The sequence below is a fragment of the Festucalex cinctus genome, chromosome 15, assembly GCF_051991245.1.
Source record: "Festucalex cinctus isolate MCC-2025b chromosome 15, RoL_Fcin_1.0, whole genome shotgun sequence".
Lineage (NCBI taxonomy): Eukaryota > Metazoa > Chordata > Actinopteri > Syngnathiformes > Syngnathidae > Festucalex > Festucalex cinctus.
The window spans coordinates 9,335,808-9,355,349 of NC_135425.1; the positions used below are offsets into that span (position 1 = coordinate 9,335,808).

At 39.2% G+C, this 19,542-nt stretch overlaps 2 protein-coding genes across 5 annotated transcripts; one reads left to right on the forward strand and one right to left on the reverse strand.

The window, feature by feature from the left end:
* Positions 1–974: 974 nt before the first annotated feature.
* LOC144002836 (E3 ubiquitin-protein ligase TRIM35-like) lies at positions 975–7,980 on the reverse strand. Its single transcript, XM_077498434.1, has 2 exons — positions 7,819–7,980; positions 975–3,008 (listed from the first exon to the last, which is right to left on the reverse strand). The coding sequence occupies exon 2, from the start codon at positions 2,836–2,838 to the stop codon at positions 1,465–1,467; it is 1,374 nt and encodes a 457-aa protein (XP_077354560.1). The 5' UTR covers positions 2,839–3,008; positions 7,819–7,980; the 3' UTR covers positions 975–1,464.
* A 5,231-nt stretch (positions 7,981–13,211) lies between these two features.
* Positions 13,212–17,956, forward strand: LOC144002248 (sepiapterin reductase-like). 4 transcript variants are annotated; one of them, XM_077497289.1, is made up of 3 exons: positions 13,212–13,631; positions 15,875–16,165; positions 16,263–17,341. In XM_077497289.1, the coding sequence occupies exons 1-3, from the start codon at positions 13,340–13,342 to the stop codon at positions 16,451–16,453; spliced, it is 774 nt and encodes a 257-aa protein (XP_077353415.1). In that variant the 5' UTR covers positions 13,212–13,339; the 3' UTR covers positions 16,454–17,341. The 4 variants fall into 4 exon arrangements, with proteins under 4 accessions (XP_077353415.1, XP_077353412.1, XP_077353413.1 ...); XM_077497286.1 differs by lacking the exon at positions 16,263–17,341 and adding an exon at positions 17,675–17,956 and having other exon boundaries at positions 13,229–13,631; XM_077497287.1 differs by having other exon boundaries at positions 13,230–13,631; positions 16,850–17,341.
* Positions 17,957–19,542: the final 1,586 nt, after the last annotated feature.

Sequence of the window (19,542 nt, forward strand, 5' to 3'; positions counted from 1 at the left end):
TATTTAAATCAGGCTAAATGTTGCCTTATTTTCCTCCGTGAAAACAGCCTATTGTAGCTACATTATGCTAACGGAATGTGAACGGTACTACTGAATGGCGATAACATTCACGGCCATATCACACTAAGTAGTGAATGGGTCTATATGTTTTTCACAATCGTCAATTTCCATAAATGACTGCCCACCTTTCGGCTAATGCACAATGACGCTAGCCTGGGGGCGACATACACTAATAATGACTAGAATCAGGTTGACGTCCGTCGAGCGGGGTGACTACAATATGTAACTGCATATTAACATCGGAATGAGGTCCAATTAATTGACGTAATTTGCACATCGTTTTGGAGTACAGCACAGGACTGGACTTCGACCGACTAATGCAATATGATCTGCACGTCCCGTGGACATCAATTGTTTAGTGGGGCTCGAGAGTCTCATTCCGTGAAGTGGCCAGCTTTGTATAACATTATAAAACTTCTTACCTCTGAAAACAGTTTAATTGGATATGAAGAGCCCAGTCTTCAGTATTGAGGTCGTGCACGTACGAGTGCGCGCAGCGTGTACGAGCGTGCAGTTTGTTTTCGGCCACAGGTGGCAGTAGCGATTTGAAATTTTAAATCTTCCATATAGCTGCTTTAAGTACATGCCCTCTAAAGTCTGAAAAGCTGCATGTGGTTCTAAGGACCAGCACTGCCAAACATCTAATTTCTGCAATTAAATGAAAACTTTGGATTTTATTGCTAAATGTTGTGTTTTCTACCTCTGTACACATGCTCAGAACTGGGTTTGGTAGCCACATTGCGCCTAGCATTGTTGAACATTGCTAACAACTATCAGAAAACATCACTACCGAAACAGTCACTTCCAAAACAAACGGAAACGTTTCGGTTGTGACACAATGGTTTCAGTAGGGACAATATCATTTTCATATTTGAATAAAGTAAGTCTTTTATGATATAAAAAGGGGCTGGAAGTCTACAAGTATCTTCCTTTATTCAGAGGCAAAAAGAATAATATGGTTACATGGCTTTACACACGAATGCTCAGGTCCACAGCATAAAATACATTGAAGGCAAAATGAAAAAGTGCTGTGTAGGTATAACAAAAACAAAGAGACGCCACTATGTGGCGCGGTACAATACAGTACAACACAAAGTACGATGATTCAAGCAAAAATCTCTTTGGAATTAATGTAATACAAGTTTTTGTATGGCGTAATTATTGAACAGAAAGCAATGCAAGTCAGCAGACAAATCAAACAAACTGACAGTTATTTTTGTGTACAGTCCAAATCTATATTAGATACATATAAAATAACATGTTTTCCCTCTTTCTTACACATTCTTAAAAATCTTAATAACTACTACTTTTTTTCTTAGTTTCTTGAACAGGTCAATCAGTGTAAAATTTCTCTTTGAGGTAAAATTACCTCATACAAAATGACTGATAACATCGCTAACATCATCACTGACTTTGAGTCGTAACCTGAAGTGGAAGTGGAATTATTGTCAGAGGAATTTCATCACGTGTCCAAAAGAAAGGAAACATGTTTCCAGACAAATGTGGCCAATCGGAAGCTTTTGTTTTGCACAATTCAACCTTTGTAAGAGATTCAGTGAATGAAACGGATTTTTTGTTAGTATCCACACGAACTCTGATCCTCTGTAGCTTCACTGGTGGATTCCAGGAGCCATATTGGTTAGTGAACTTCTTGTATTTATCATCACTAAATACAATGCTCCATACATGCATGTTGTGTGGCAAACAAGGGTCCCCCCACGCCACCCCCAGATGCCAGATAGTGTTGTTTCCCACCTCTACATCCCACTCGTGTGTCCCAGGGGCCAGAGCAGAACCAAGCACACAGTTCGACTGGAACCTCTCTGGATTCATTGGACACCGCTGCCTTTTTCCATAACACACGCTGGTCAGATCTTCAGACAGACTGAGTTCTGGATCGGCCGTGTTTGGGTCCAGAATCACGGGACTGAAGGAGGCCATCTCCTTCATTCGTTCCCACACGCTGAACTTGAGGTTGCCCACATGTTTGGCTTCATCCAACAGAGCTCCTGAAAGTCGCTTGGGCTTGTCGGGCAGCTTATTGATTTTGGTCAGGGCAGTTTGGAAGTTCTTTAAGAAGGAAACTGGGTCAGATGTCAGCTGCTCCTCTGTGCTTCTAATTACATCTGAGAGAGCGAGGATGTCTCTGCTGAGAGCTTCAATCTCATCCTTCATCATCTGGCTCTTCTTTTGCTCTTCCTCCCTTACAGCAAACAACCTGGCCTCCTCCTCAACCTGCAGGAAACGATGAAGCTCCTCAAAATCCTTCTTAATCTTGCTTTCCACCAGCTCCACCTGGACCTTGATGTGCGCCGCTTGTTCATTGCAGTTGTCTCTGATTGCATCATAATCATCAAGTTTGTTCTTTGCGCCCTGCAGGACACGCCGAAGTTTCTCTTTGTGATCGTTCACAAATTCATTGAGAGGACGGAACTTGTGGCCAGCGTGGATTTCTGCATCTCTACAGAGGAGGCACGCAAACTGTTGGTGGTTCAAACAGATGAATTGTAGTTTCTTCTTGTGCAATCTGCACATGTCCTCCGACTCCACTGAGGCTTGTGAAAGGGCCTCACACACGCTCTTCAGTGCCAAGTTCAAAGGTAGCTCCGTCAAGGTGCACTCGGTCCCACAGAGTGGACACGTTCTATCTCCTTTCAGCCTCCACCACTGCTGCACGCACCCACGACAGAAGCTGTGACTGCAAAGCAGTATGACTGGCTCGTTAAAGATCTCCAAACAGGCCGGACAGCAGAGATTGTCCTGGATTTGGCTTGCCATCCTTGTGAAGACACGATTCTAATGTTCACTCTCAGGAGAGCCGCAGTGATTCTGCCTCAGTTACGAGCGAAGGAATTGTTTGACGTCCAGAAAGTCTTCAAGTGCACTTCTTGCTTCGTTGAGCTGAGATTTAGGTTTCAGACTTCAATGGACGGTGGATATGCCCCAGCCTAAAGATCACACAAGCCATTATTAGCGTTTGCACATGAGAAAAAAAAGAACATTTGAATATGACAACAATTCACACCGGTAAAACAAAGTGTCTCTAAGGCTGAACCAGCGGCAGGGAACCGTGGTCCTCAAGAACCACCTTCCTGTCTGTTTGAATAAACCCTGGATGCAGATCGCAGTTCAAGGCGTGCCGCAACGTCGGGCGGACTTAAACATTTGACTCCGCCTACACAGATTTTCGACCTCGAAGTGCCTTCTTCTTTCTTTGTTGTTAAAGCTAAACCTAACCATAACCATAACCATAACCATAACCCCACCACATCACGATTACAGTATTTATTTATTTATTTATTTATTTTTCTGAACAACAAAAATTAAAAACTGACCGAAACCCAAATACTAACCTCAACAGTCCAGGGATGCGCTATCTGCTGGGGACATACAGTAGTCCACTTCGGCCTTTTCCTCAAACTGTTAAGTTGGCTCCGCCCCAGCTGACTGAATATTTAAACCCATCCATCCATCCATCCATCCATCCATCCATCCATCCATCCATCCATCCATCCATCCATCCATCCATCCATCCATCCATCCATCCATCCATTTACTACAGCTTATCCGGGGTCGGGTCGCCGGGGCAACAGCTTGAGAACGGAAGCCCAGACTTCCCTCTCCCCAGCCACTTCAACCAGCTCATCTGGAGGGTTCCCCAGGCGTTCCCAGGCCGGCCGAGAGACATAGTCTCTCCAGAGTGTCCTGGGTCGTCCCCGAGGCCTCCTGCCGGTGGGACATGCCCGGAAAACCTCTCCAGGGAGGCGTCCAGGAGGCATCCGGAGCGGTTCGACTCTGAATCCCTCCCGGATGACCGAGCTTCTCACCCTATCTCTAAGGGAGACACCCTGCAGAGGAAACTCATTTCGGCCGCTTGTATCTCGGGGATCTTGTTCTTTCGGTCACGACCCACAGCTCGTGACCATAGGTGAGGGTAAGAACGTAGATCGACCGGTTGCATTGTCTTGTCCAGTTGAGGTGTGCTACGCTGTTGGTAGCATCTACGTCTAGTCAAGTTTCTCAAAGTCTGGTCAAGTTTCTCAACGTCTGGTCAAGTGTCTTACCTCCAAGCCAAGTGTTGCTCTCTCTCACCGCCAAGCCAAGTCTCCCCCCACGTTGTCATGCCAAATCTGTCCACATCCTGACAAGTCTGTCCTGCCAAGTCTGTCCACGTTCTGCCAAGTCTGTCCACGTTTTGCCAAGTCTGTCCACGTTCTGCCAAGTCTGTCCTGCCAAGTCTGTGCACGTTCTGCCAAGTCTGTCCACGTCCTGCCAAGTCTGTCCACGTCCTGCCAAGTCTGTCCACGTCCTGCCAAGGCTGTCCACGTTCTGCCAAGTCTGTCCTGCCAAGTCTGTCCACGTTCTGCCAAGTCTGTTCTGCCAAGTCTGTCCACGTTCTACCAAGTCTGTCCATGTCCTGCCAAGTCTGTCCACGTTCTGCCAAGTCTGTCCTGCCAAGTCTATCTACATCCTGCCAAGTCTATCTACATCCTGCCAAGTCTGTCCACGTCCTGCCAAGTCTGTCCACGTTCTGCCAAGTCTGTCCTGCCAAGTCTGTCCACGTTCTGCCAAGTCTGTTCTGCCAAGTCTGTCCACGTTCTGCCAAGTCTGTCCATGTCCTGCCAAGTCTGTCCAAGTTCTTCCAAGTCTGTCCTGCCAAGTCTGTGCAGGTTCTGCCAAGTTTGTCCATGTCCTGCCAAGTCTGTCCTGCCAAGTCTGTGCAGGTTCTGCCAAGTCTGTCCACATCCTGCCAAGTCTGTCCACATCCTGCTAAGGCTGTCCACGTCATGCCAAGTCTGTCCACGTCATGCCAAGTCTGTCCACGTTCTACCAAATCTGTCCTGCCAAGTCTGTCCACGTCATGCCCAGTCATGGCAACCAGTCTGCTCACGTTCAGTCTAGTCATGGCAACCAGTCTGCTCACCTTAAGTCCAATCATGGCAACCAGTCTGCTCACGTTCCGTCATCATCTTTGTTGTCAATCAAGTTCCTCACGTCGCCCTTCCTGTCTGTCTCCCTGCCTTGTTTCTCCGCCTTTGAGTCCATCCACCACATACACATACACATACCATACTCCACATATCATGACAGACATGATGTTCTTTGTATGTCACTGTCAGTGTCAGTCTCTTTGAATATATAATATTCATATACCGGTAAGTTTTTGCTTTAAATAAAAAGCTGAACCAGATTTGTGTTTCATGTGCTTATTTAATTTTAGCTGTATTTGCTAAAAAATGAGTTTGACTAACTCAATTTAATCATATTACAAAAAGCTATTTAGTTTGAGTTGCTGTTTTTGCAAAAATTAGTTCAACCAACTCAATAACCGTGTAAATCACATTTAAAAAAGCTATTTAGTTTCAGTTGCTTTACTTTGAAAAATGAGTTTGACCAACTAAATTAAATCATATTAATGAAAGATACTTAGTTTGGGTTGGGGCTACATGAATTTAATGGGTGGAAAACCTGCCCAAAATTGAATTGTGTTCATCCAATGAACAGTTTCTTTGAGTGCAGAGCCCAAGCCGTGTGTGGAGGAAAGTCCGACTATATCTAGTCTGAATTTCTCTGCCTCGCACGCCAGCTCGGGCTCCTTTCCCACCAGATAGGTGACATTCCATTGTTTAAACCATTTTGAAAAATCCGTGTGGGCGGACTCAAACGTTTACGTTCACTCGACGTTGCTGCACGGGTCGAACTGCACTGCATCTAGGGCTACTTGGTCTGTTCTCCATGTTTCCCTACACCAACACACCTGATTCGAATAACAGGATTTTTATCAGGCTTCTATGGAGCTTGCTGATGAGCTGATTGTTTGAGTCAGCTGTATTGGAGGAGGGACACATGGAAAACAGGCAAGACTGTGGCTCTCCAGGACCCGGGTTTACTACCCCTAGTTAAAATACCAAAATAAATGTATATTCTTTGCTTTCCTGATACCAAATTATCACCAAAACTTTAAGATGTACTTGAGTGACCTTTAAGGTTACTCAAACACTGGGATTGTATATTAAATTTGACCTATTGGCCCAAAAGTGACTTGAGGTAGACTGTTGTGTCAATATGTGACCTCACTAGTCGAAACATGATATTCTGATTAATATGACATTTGTGGAATATCAGTTCTGAAGCTAAATCCAGCAATTTTTATCCATCTCAGGGGGCGGCCATTTTGTCACTTGAGGTCAACTGAAGATGACATCATAGTTGCTCAGAGATCAGGCAACAACCAATCACAGCTCACTTGTTTTCTGAAGCTGAGCTGTGATTATCTTTTTTTAGTGCAGTTTACTTTTCACAAGGCATGTTTTGGCCATTCTATGGTTCAAATCTACTCTAATGGTCAGATGAATGGGGAACGTAATATGCTTGTAAACCGAGTCACTATGTGGAGGAACTCAACGTGTGTGTGCATTAGCAAGTTAAGTGCCTCCATATTAAGTGTTTTTAGGGATTGCAGGTTGTTTATATGCATTAATTTGCTGTTATGTACAAAAGCACAATATTGTGTTTTTTAGTATGAGCTCATTGTTTGACAATATTGTGACCTTTTTTTTTTTTTTTTTTTATATCACCAACATCCCCACAATATTATCGCATCATGACCTTCATATCGTGATAATACATATCATGATGTTTGGATATCGCTACATCCCAAATGATGTGTGCTTAGAATGGTCAACATTAGGGGTGTTAAAAAAAATCGATTCGGCAATATATCGCGATACTACATCGCGTAATTCTCGAATCGATTCAATAGGCGGCCAAATCGATTTTTAAACTTCCATTTTTAATGGAAAAATATTCAACAAAACGTCTTACTTCAGGTTAGGGTTCACACCTTAAGCATAGAAGATGTTATTTTAATGGAACATTAAGCCTTAATATTTTATTTCAATGCTGTTGAACATGAAACAGATTACAACCTGTATAAGACTGAAGTTTCAGATAAATAAATAATACATTTTCATACAAATCTTAGACTGTACAAGTTTACTGATTAGTATTTTCTAAATTTGAATTTAAAAAAATCGCAACAATCGACTTATAAATTCGTATCGGGATTAATCAGTATCGAATCGAATCGTGACCTGTGAATCGTGATACGAATCGAATCGTCAGATACTAGGCAATTCACACCACTAGTCAACATACTGTTGAAAAAGTGATTAAAAGGTGTGACAATTGAGATGCTAGCGACAAAGAGATTTTCGGTAAAAAGTCAGACCGGAAAAACTGGCATGTTGAAGATGTATAAAAATTAGTGTAGTGAAGTTACATACTTACTGTTATGTAAAATTTGGTATGAGGAAATGACATTTGTGTTGACAAAATGGCGGACAATCATAAATTGGTGACAGAAAATGCCTAAAATGTGTTCCTCTTGTCCAATGCATTTGTCTCTTTTGGTTGCTGGTTTTGCCCTATAGCTGGTCAAATATTTTTCATTAATTTTGATTAAAGTTCTACAACAGCCTCTCAATGTAACTTTTTAATTCGGAAGTTGGTTTCAAATTGGCCTATTTGTATTTCGTTTCAGTGAAAGTAGCAGTTTTAAAGAGGTGGTGGCATCTGAATTATTGAATGAAAACTCTTTGTCGGCTGAACCTGTTGACAAGTTGTTATTTTTATGATTAAATATTTCATGAAAGTGAAACAATTGAATGAATCTATTTCTGTTGAGTGTATGCAAGAACAACATTTAAAATGCAATGTCTGTATTTCAAAAAACGGTTTAAGGAAATTGCAGCTTACCCTTAATGCTCTGCTTTGTCCTCGATGTGCATGGTAGCAAAAAAACAAAACAAAACAAAAAAACATGCACACAAAAGCTCACCAAAACTAAACGCACTTCACCAATCAAACATAAATGGCTCACGAGAAAAATAATGTGCGTGGTGTCTCAATCTCACTGCAGATATACTCTCGTAAGCGGCAGAAAAACATGCCTAACTCGCTTCACAAGTGAAAGTATACAAACAAATGTGCTTTATGAGCCAACCAGAATGGCATGCTTGTTGTTCATTTAAGAGCCAGACTTTAAAAAAAAAAAAAAAAAAACCTATTTTTTTTTTTTTGCATACAAAATTGTGTAAGCGTAATGCTGCCACACCCCGAAAGAAGAAAAAAAACTCCCTACCCCGAAAAAGAAAGCTACCTACCAAGTTAATATATTAAAAAGTATCATCATGTTTTAGTATCATGTTTTAACATGTCAGTTTCACATTTTAACAGTTACTTTTCATATCGACACCTTAAAATAATCACCTAAGTCATTCTTTCAGATTTTTCAGGAAGCAGAAAGAACTGAACCATTTGCATTATGAGGAGATAATTTAGGCAAAAAAATATTTTTTGCACAAAAAAAACAATAATCAAAAATAACTTAGTCAATTATTTTAAGAGTGTGACGATATAAAAACATGAATCTTATCTTTATGTAGACACACCATGTAGGAAGGTGAAATCATGGGCGCAGTGTGTGTGGGGTGGGGAACCTCAGTTCCGCTGACAGCAAAAATCTCTGGTAAAGCAGAGGACAAATGTTCCTCTTCCGTTGGGACAGGCATGGAGTCTGCATAGCCTATGCTGTGCTACAAATACTGTTGGATTTTGCACCTCTGAGTCAGAATTTTAATCAACCATCTTCTTGAAGTTGGATCTCCAACTCAGCAAGGCAGATGAATCTTACAAGCCCGATAAAGAATGGATGTAATCTGCTGCTCATGTAAACTCTATAGTTAAATGTTTTGTTGTACATTGACAATAATATGATAAGCAGTGTTGGGAACATTACTATATATAAGTAATTAGTTATAGTTACTTATTACTTGCTGAAAAAAGGGAGTTCAGAGTTAGTAATCAAATTATTTAATAATAAAAGTAATTCATTTCCAGGCCAACTATATTTACTGTCAAATAATTGTATTTATTTATTTTTTTTTAAATCTAATAAGATTTAAAATTAGTAGAAATGCCAGGTAATTGTTTGAAATAGAGGTGTGCGGATCCCAAAATCAAAAAGAGAAAGAGATTTCCAAAAGTAAAAAAAACAAAAAACAAAATCAAAAGTATGAACAAAAAGTGCTTACCAAAAGCAAAGGGACAGAAAACGAAAGAGAAAGTGCACGCAATATAAAAACGATGGCACAAAACTTTATAACTTTGGTGATATTTAAATGGTATTCGGAGGTTTATGATTGTATGTTTGAACCTGAACCAGAAGTGGCATTACGGGTTTCTCTTTCTTTGCTATCCCGCAGTGTCTCCATGGAAAGTTATGTTACGTATGGAATGATAATTCCTAAGAACATAATATTAAGACTGGGGAAGTCCGATACTGTGCCTCATTTTAAGACATGGATGACTGAACTTACTGCTGTATTACACATGGAGAAAGTGCGATATGGTATGATTATGATAAACAATCTCAACAAATATTTTGATATATGGAAGCCGCTTTTGGACCACCAAAGAGAGAGAGAAGGGAGGGGGGGGGGGGGGTCATTTTTCTATGTTGGTTTACGACATGACGTAACACGGGCTGATCGGCAATGGCGGGGGGCATTTTACGTGCCAGATGGATATACTATATGCCCATGTCAACCTCTGAAAATAGATTTTTAAAAAGTGATCACGCCAATAATTTGTTGGCCTACTTTAGGAATGAATGACGTCATCGTTCTCTCTGCTCTCTATAGCTTAATGGCGCTAAATGAGGAAAATGCTTCTGCACCTCAGTCCAACCTCGCTTTCTAATAATGTCATCTTTCTCACAACTGTGCCTATTCTACCATGTTCTGGCGCTAAATTTCAGGTTCATATCTTTTTCCTAAGGTACTAGTTGCTATGGACATTTGAAAGATGCATGTACCAAAACTTTAAACTCTCAAAACAAAAAAATTTCAACCTTCCAACATTAAAACTGCTGTAACTTTGCCAGTTTTTGAGCTACATCCATGTATTATACATCATTTTAAAGGGAACTCAGTGCAAAATTGGAATATATCAATATCTCAATTTTGATTTTTTGAGGACCCTTTTGCCGGTCACATATATACACATGTACATAAATAAAATAATGGTAATAATAATAATAATAATAATAATAATGATAAATACATAAATAATACAAATATAGATTAAAAAAAATAAATAAATAAGCTCATGAGTCTTCTTTGCCTTAAGAATACTGTCCATTTCCCCACCACTCTTATGAGGCCCTCCCCCTAGTGGCCCGGCAAGTAATTGCTCAATAAGTCATGAACAATGGAGATGTTAAGAGTGACTGTAGATAAACTACAAATATTGCGATACTTGCGTAGGCGTATCGATAATCTATCGGGAGACAAGGTATCACGATTTATCGCGATATCGATATATCGTGACACTCCCAATATAGATGTATTTTTACTGTGTGTTCTTTATAAGTCATTTTCCCCTTTGCATAGCTTTTATTAGATTCGGTTTACTCATTGACATTCCCATGCATTTTGGGAGTGGGAAATCCGCCCAAACCATCACATCTTACAAATGCAATTATGTCATCTAGTGGCAAAAAAAATGACCTCAACACAAATCAATTTCACACTCATTTTTTATATTAGAGTACATCTAATTAATTTTACAGTACATTGAATTTCAACTAAATTTTATGAATTACTGTATTCTGAAATTACTGTATCAATGACTAAAAGATCCATATTTTACAAAAGCCATATTTCTATTAGTTTAACATTTTTTCCCCCATTTTTTATATTAACAAGAGTATGAAACCTTAGAGGGAAAAAAAGTTGTATTGTACATTTTAGTGTGCATTTATAACAGATATAAAATTTGTGATTAATCGTGAGTTAACTATTGAAGTCATACGATTAATTATGACTAAAAATTGTAATGATTGAGAGGCTAGCGACAAAGAGATTTTTGGTAAAAGGTCAAACTGGAAAAACTGGCATGCTGAAGATGTCTAAAAATCACTGAAGTGAAGTTTATACTAAGCGGTAGGGGTTTGAATTGCTTAGTACCTGACGATTCGATCCGTATCACGATTCATAGGTAGCGATTCGATTCGATACCGATTAATCCCGATATGAATTTACAAGTCGATTGTTACGATTTTTTTTTACTCAATTTAGAAAATACCATTCAGTAAACTTGTACATGTACACTGTAAGATTTGTATGAATATATATATATATATATATATACATATCAATCCATCCATTTTCTTGACCGCTTATTCCTCACAAGGGTCGCGGGGGGTGCTGGCGCCTATCTCAGCTGGCTCTGGGCAGTAGGCAGGGGACACCCTGGACCGGTTGCCAGCCAATCGCAGGGCATATATATATATATATATATATATATATATATATATATATATATATAAATATATATATATATATAAATATGGGCTATAGGAAGCCCATACACCTGTTTTACATTTTTAGTCACGTGATATTCTACATATATAGTGGATTATGGTGTAAAAAAAAAAAAAAAACATTCTTCGCGAAACACCAAGCTGGCTGGCTCCCCACAATACATGGGTGGGCTGGTCCGTCAAAACTCCCGGGCCACTTTTTCCCCCCAGTCCGCCCCTGGTTACTTCAGTTTCTTTGCTTGTATTACGTGAAGCTAAATTTTGAGTGCTTGAGTGAGTAATTGTACTTGAACTAATATTGAAGATGAAATAGGCTACCCTTAGCTCTTTCATCATGTCACACACCTTTGCCAATCATCAGGCCTGTTTCAGCCACCACTCAGAGTTGTAGGTGTTTGCTTTGAATGAAAAGGGCATTTTGTTTCAATTTACTAGATGAAGCGATTTCTGGAGAACTAGGGTGTGAATGCTGAATAAATAAATAAAACGTGGACTCTTATTGAATCAGGTGCAATTTTGTTGAAAGATATGGAATTATGTCAAATGGTGTTGAATTATTTGGAATGATATTAAATTATATTGAAGAATATAGAAATATTTTGAATGGTAATAGTAAAAATGAATGATGTGGCGTAATGCTTAATGATAATTATATGGAATCAGGTGAAATAATACTGCTGAAATGTGCAATATGTGAGTCAAAGATGTGGAATTTTTGGTAGCGTAATTGTGGGAATGTTGAAAATTATTCCCAAAGTGAAATGAATGAGCTGAATGTAAAATGGGAACAATTTGTAGAATGTGTCATTGGAAATGAATGGGGAATTTGTGGGTCAATAATGTAGATTTGTGTGGAATGCGTAAAAATTTCCACTGTCAACATAATGTGCTGGAAAGAAAGCAAATATCAAATCATCCATTTTCTTGACCGCTTATTCCTCACAAAGGGGGTGCTGGAGCCTATCCCAGCTGGCTTTGGGCAGTAGGTGGGGCACACCCTGGACTGGTTGCCAGCCAATCGCAGAGAAAGCAAATCCATTTTTTTTTTTTTTTAATTAGCATCAAATGTACATTAAAGGACACAAATCCCTCTCTAATCAATAACAAATACAGTATATGGATAAATACATTGTTAGGAGTTCTGCAAAGCCGAGTAATTTGGATCCCAAAGCAGACAAACAAAAGGGGTTTTACAAAAGGGTTTATTCAACACAAAGCCCACGCGACACGTGGAATAAATCAAAAGGCACTACAACTGCACGACGCTAGGTCGGCCTCAAAGTACAACGCAAAATAACCTCTATACACGTAACACAAAACAATGTACTTACTCTAGTAGGCGTAAACGTGAAGGACACAACACGAGAGTACATAAAATACACAACCACTAAGCGCAGGCAGCTGATGGGCACATGGGAGAAAGCAAACAATCCTTTGGCACCAGCAGACTGCCGCAGCCAGCCTTAAATAGCTGCTGATTGCTGATAGGTGACAGGTGTGATTCAGAGCACCTCCTACTGCTCACTAGAGGGAGACAAAGCCCACCAGATCACAGACCTAACATAAACAATTGCTGTTGACGGATTAACAAACAAACAAACCTCTTTAAAAAATGTTGTGGTCTCCTTTAACACCCTTTCTATCGAACAAATAAATGTATAATATTGAGCCTTACTTGGGCGTGATCATAATAAGCTTATTGAATTGTTTCGTGTGACGTTGTAAAATGATCCCTGGCAAAGTAGCGCGAGAGAGATGGCGATAGGGCAACAAGTGGTGACGAGCCACGCCTATGAAATAAAAGAGGTCGAGCCACATTACAACAGTCAACAAACGGAGCAAGTTGACAGACAGCCAGGAGAAATCGTTTGGCTCCACTGTGCCGCAGAGAGAATGGAGCAGCTCGGCCGAGTTCTGTGCATCATCACCGGGGCCTCCAGAGGTTTTGGCCGGACTGTTGCGAAGGAGATGGCCCGGCTCGTGAAGCCCAGGTCGGTGTTCATCGTGGTAGCCCGTTCCGGTGACGAGCTTCGGACTCTTAAGGCAGAGCTGGCTGAGTCCGACCTGGAGGTTCGGTGCGTGGTGGTGGATCTGTCCCTGACGGAAGCACCAGAGATGGTCGTCCGGGCCGCGAAAGAGGCTTCTTCACCGGACATAGAACACCTGATTCTGGTTAATAACGCAGGTAAGACCACACTTGCCCACTAATTGTTTTGCAGATGTTGTTCTGGAATACTTCATAAATTAAAGCCGTGTCGGGAAAATTCATTTTCTACGCGAAGTAGTTTCAAGTTAAGCTCACAATCAATTTCATCAATCCAAAAATGAACTATTGCATAGTTTGTTTGTCCAACCCCTGCTGTTTTCTGCCAGCTGTTCGGACGAATCGTCGTCCGGGACGATTATGGAAAAAAAAAAAACCATAAATCACTTTTATTTTAATAGAGATTAATTATAATCACAATTAATACAGTCATTATCCATCCATCCATTTTCCTCACAAGGGTCGCGGGGATGCTGGAGCCTATCCCAGCTGGCTTCAGTCAGTGGGCAGGATACACTGAACTGGTTGAGTCATTATTCAATTATTTCATAACTTAGTAGTACTCAAAACCATTAACATAGCCTAATGCATATTCATCCCTGCATGTTGAACACTTTCTTCTTGAACACACTACTCTTTTTCTAAAGTACAAAATGACCAAAATTTCCATTCTTAACCATTACAAAACCTTTTTCTTTGTCATATTTTTATTTTATCTTATTTTCACAAGTCTTAGTGGGCTAACTGGCTGGGACCTCGGGTATTGTATTTTGTGCAATGCCATGTATGTGAAAATGTATGACAATAAAAGGAAAGGAACATTACTTGTATCCTTGAAAACTCAACCTTAAAAGGACATTGAGGAATTACATTTGTAAGGAAGTAAAATAAGAATACTGTTTACTAAAATAAAGGCAATTTTAAAATGAAACAACAAACACAACTGTTCCTGCGATCCAGGATGAACTCGTTCACAAAAACGTTCACGAAGAACAAATATAGGCTACTGCGTTCAGTTCACGTTAACTTGTTCAGGTACAACATTAATTAAAGTTTACTTTGGGTAAAACGCACTAAAATTGTGCAGCAGGTTTTTGATTGTACTTGCAAACCACAGTTATGTAGCCTTGTTTAAATATTTAGTGAGTATTACTTATTTAAACTTTTGGGCGTTAGCCTGTATATTAAAAGCAGTGAACTGGTTCAATTCACTCTGTTTGAGGCGCTTTTATGTAAGTTTCTGCTCATGTAACAGTTATTTTGCGTATCTATTACCTAGGGATGTTTTAATTTAAAATAATTAATAAACATTCAATACCATAAAATTAGCATTTATTGTTTTATGCACAAAAAAGTGTGAACTTGGAGTTCACCATGTACTTCAAATATAATGAGGACTATGGTTACAGTCATGTTTGTTTATTAGGGTAGCTAACAGAATAGGGCAAGTGCAAGTTAAGTGCATTGTGTCTGTCAATGTGGACTGTGGGAATTCAGGGAAGCAGGGAGGGAGTTAGCTAAGGCAAGCTTGATCTCCAAAAAAAGTAGTTGCAAATGGGAAGGACTAAAATACCATATTATTAAAGTTAAAATAAACAAAAAAAAAAGAAGAAGAAGCATGAGAAACTTAAAAAAAATAAAAATTCTGGGGATATGGCGTGTGAAGGCTGGAAAGATTCATGACAAACTGGAATGATTTAGAATGATATTGAATGGCATAGAATGATGCAGAATGACCTGGAAAGAGCTGAATAATTGAAAGTTGAAATGGTGTAAATCGATCGATAAATGAAGAAATTAGAGCAGAAAAAACAAAAATGAGGTAAGGTTTGAAGAATCTAACAAAATGGAATGTTAGATTCAAGTCGCTAATTGATTTAAAATCATCTCTAAAGTGAAATAAAAGAGTTAAATGTTTTGAATATGTTGTTGAAGTGAAGTAAATGTATAATGTTGAATCTGCCATTGGAAACGAGTCAGGAATAGTAGGGTGCAAAACAGAATTGTGGCAAGGTGTGAATTTTGGAACTGAAAAAGTTGGAAGAGCTCATGGCGTGAATAGATGGAATATATTGACGTTGGAATGAAGTGAATTGAACTCTCAAATTCGCCAATTTATAAACTCACAAATTTTCCACTTTAGAACGTCACTAATTTGCCACTTTTTTTTCTTGCAAATTTGCCACTTTAGAAAGTCGCAATGGCAAATTTGGCAACGTTTTTTTTTTTTTTTCAGAATAGTAGAAAGCTCTCTAAAAAAACAATATTTATACGTGGCCCTAATACTCCATCATAACAATTAGGGAGAATTGATGTGTTTTTTAAATAATCTAATCGCCAAGTTCAATATTCAGTGTAGCAACGTCCTCCCTCTGTCTTCTCAGCCTCACTGGGCGACGTGTCCCGTTTCACCAAAAGCTTCACCAGCATGGCCGAGGTGAACGCCTACCTATCTTCCAACGTCAGCTCTGCTTTGTGCCTTACTGCCAGCGTGCTGCAGGCCTTTCCAGAGCAGTCAGGTCTGCGCCGCTGCGTGATCAACATCTCCTCGCTGTGCGCCCTGAAGCCATTCTGCTCCTGGGTGCTGTACTGTACTGGCAAGGCGGCCCGAGAGATGATGTTCAAGGTTCTGGCAGAAGAGGAGCCAGACCTGCGTGTGCTCAACTATGCTCCAGGTGGGGTTTTCTTTAAATGTATGTACTGTATATGTATTTATTTTTCATTTCAAATTTTTCTTAGGTGTGTTTTCTCTGTTTTTTTGCATTTAACCAGGTCAGTTGGACACGGACATGCATATATTAGCCAGAACCCAAACGGGGGAATTGAGCTTCAGAAAGATGCTTTCAGATATGTTAGACAATGGCCAACTGGTCACATGTGAGACCTCGTGCGCTAAGATGATGAAGTTGCTGCTGGAAGACAAATACACATCAGGAGATCACATTGACTTCTACGATATATAGACCTGAATAAATTCTGAGTTATTTATCCATCCATCCATTTTCTTAACCGGTTAATTCTCACATGGGTCGCGGGGGTGCTGGAGCCTATCCCAGCCGGCTTTGCGCAGTAGGCAGGTACATCCTGAACTGGTTGCCTGGGTGGAGTTTGCATGTTCTCCCCGTGCCTGCGTGGGTTTTCTCCGGGTACTCCGGTCCCCTCCCACATTCCCAAGACATGCTTGGCAGGTTGATTGAACACGCTAAATTGCCCTGAGATGTAATTGTAAGTAAGTAAGTAAGTGTTTGCTCCCAAATACTTCTGAAGGCCCATATTACGTTTCGGTGCTTGTGACTATATTGGTTGAAAGAAAATATTACTCAATGACTCCTAAATGACTGCGATTGGCTGGCAACCAGTCCAGGGTGTACCCCACCTACTGCCAGCTGAGATAGGCTCCAGCACCCCCCGCGACCTTTGTGGGGGATAAGTGGTCAAGAAGATGGATGGATGGACTTCTAAATTAAATACGAAAGTAATATTAAGCGTGAATATTAAAAAACTTATGCTTTAAGTTTTCACCGTGTCTAATGATTGAAATCGTTCAATGTTTTTAACTAATTATTTCTGTTATACTGTAAGTTTTATTTGCTAACTTTAGTAATCTTTAAAATTCAAACATCTATTTCCGTACTTTGTAGGTGTCCTTCGTTCTTTTGAGGGTTGTTTTTTTGCTTTAAAATATTGTACTTTTAATTCTGTAAAACAGACTGAATTTCCTTGTGTATGATCTTACCGTAAATATCTCCACTTTGTTTTCATTACTCTAAATTTAAATTAGTCTTAAATGATGCACCTTGACTGAGATGTTTCATATTCATAATATTAAATCCATATTGACATATATCTGATTTTTAGACTGTCACTGTCTTCTTCCTATACACTCACGTCTCCAGTAGGTGTCGCTCCATACTTGCTTTTTTTATTCATCACGCTGTTCCTACATGGATGGATGATTAGTGTCGTCAGTTGTGTGATTATTATTATCTTTTAACTCCTACTTTAGTGTGAACTCAAGCATAAAGTTCCCTCTAAAAACCAGCTTCATTTGTCAGCCAGGAAAATCACGTCATGCATTGTAAAGTAATTCTTAGACAATATAGCATGGGACTTTCTGCTGTTAGCTGGGCCGTGGCCACAGCTAACTATTGTTACTACAAGCAGTGATATCTCTTGCTCCACAGGAACCCGAGAAACTGTACCAAGATCAAATGGAACTCGGACTTCTCTGCTTAAACATAGACAGTTCTCCATGAGACGCAGTACCATTCGGACGTGTTTGCGATGTTTAGTCAGGTCTCTGGGAAAGATCAGGACGTCATCCAGGTGTTACAGGCCAAGCTTGGCCCTTTATAGAGTTGCATTATGGGGATAGAGTGTTGCAGTGCCACACTTTGGCACAAGGGGGCGGTGTTGTTTCAGAAAGGAAATGGGAACTGTGGAGTTCTGTTCTTGATCGCCCACACATGGAAGAAAAAAATAAAATAAAGGCTGAGGGAGTGAATCCAACAGGCTATGGATATTCATTTTAGGTTACATAGATTAGATCATGATGCTTTCAAGGAAGGTATAGTAAAAAAGACATCATAAATAATAATAATTTAATTTCCAGTGTCGTGATTTCTAAAGAAAAGATTTAATTTTGAGATAAATAACTCTTCCTTCTGCTATAATGATGAAGTGTTGGATCATTTGTGTTTTTCTTTACCCTATTTTGCAAGGTTTTTGGATTAATATTAAAATTGGTTGCCAATAAGAATGAATGATGTTCCTCAATTCATTATGGACAATTTAGAATTTTCTGTTTCAGATTTGATTAATATTATTTTGTTAATGGGCAAAGATCACAATTATTATTTAATTATGAATAAGGACTAAGTCCTCATTCAAAGGATTTATTGCATATAATTTAAATTGGGTTTTTTTGTATGTCTTAAGTAGTATGTGTGTGTGTGTGTGTGTGTGTGGGGGGGGGGGGGGGGGGGTCGGTGGACCCAAATATGCAAGAAAAATAAGTATGAATATGCTCAATAGTTATTCATTTGATTTTAACTCATTGTTTATGCTCATTAGTATATGACTGTTAATGACAAGTTTTTACAGCATCTATGAATCCCCTTTTTGTTTATTTTATATATTAATTCCGAGGCTACATATATTTATTTTAGTTTATATATTGTTGCCATGTTCGAATGGTATTATCCTCTATGAGTGTTGTTAATTTCAATGATCAATAACTTTTTTTTTGTTTTGTTTTGGTTTTAAGCTTTTTCTACATACCCGCTTTCAGTCAGTGTCCGAATGTGCACACTACTCCCCATATAGTACACTCCTAAGTAGGCACGCCAGTTTGTAGGTGTTTTTTTTTTTTCTTTATTCACACAAAGCAATAACTTTTTGTGATTATAAGTCAAGTAAAAAAGAAAGAAAAAAGAAACAAAAACGGAAAAAAATCAAGGCAGTTCTGCAGATCCCATGTTATAAGCCAATTACAGTTTTATCAGTTTTATCACTCAAAACATAAATACTTTGAGACATCTTCACATAGAGTATGATAGTCGGTATTCAAATCCGTCAAAAGTGACGAAGCAAAATGTGACTGCAATTAATTTTTACACAAAATCAGGGATGGCTTTCTATTTTGCTATTTACATTTATGTATGTTATTTATACATAATCATTACAGTATTACAAATTAACATTTGATTGGTAGTTTATTTTCTACCATTAAGAATTCCATCCAAATGTGGTTGTGATACTTTATTCATTTTAATTTGGATCCAGATTATGACATCATTCCACAAATACTTTGTTATACCACAAGAGAAAAATAGATGCTCAATTGGTTCCTCCTCTTAACTCAAGCCCAAAAGTTACAAAGCTCCATTTCAACCCCAAATCGCTTTTTCATGGTAAACCATGATAAAAAACTTTCATACTTAAACAATAAATTAAAATATCTTTAAAAAAAAAAAGTGCTAGAAAAAAAGTAGACATTTTTTTAATCAGAGTCAAAAACATAAATGCATCTCTAATATGAATGAATGAATGA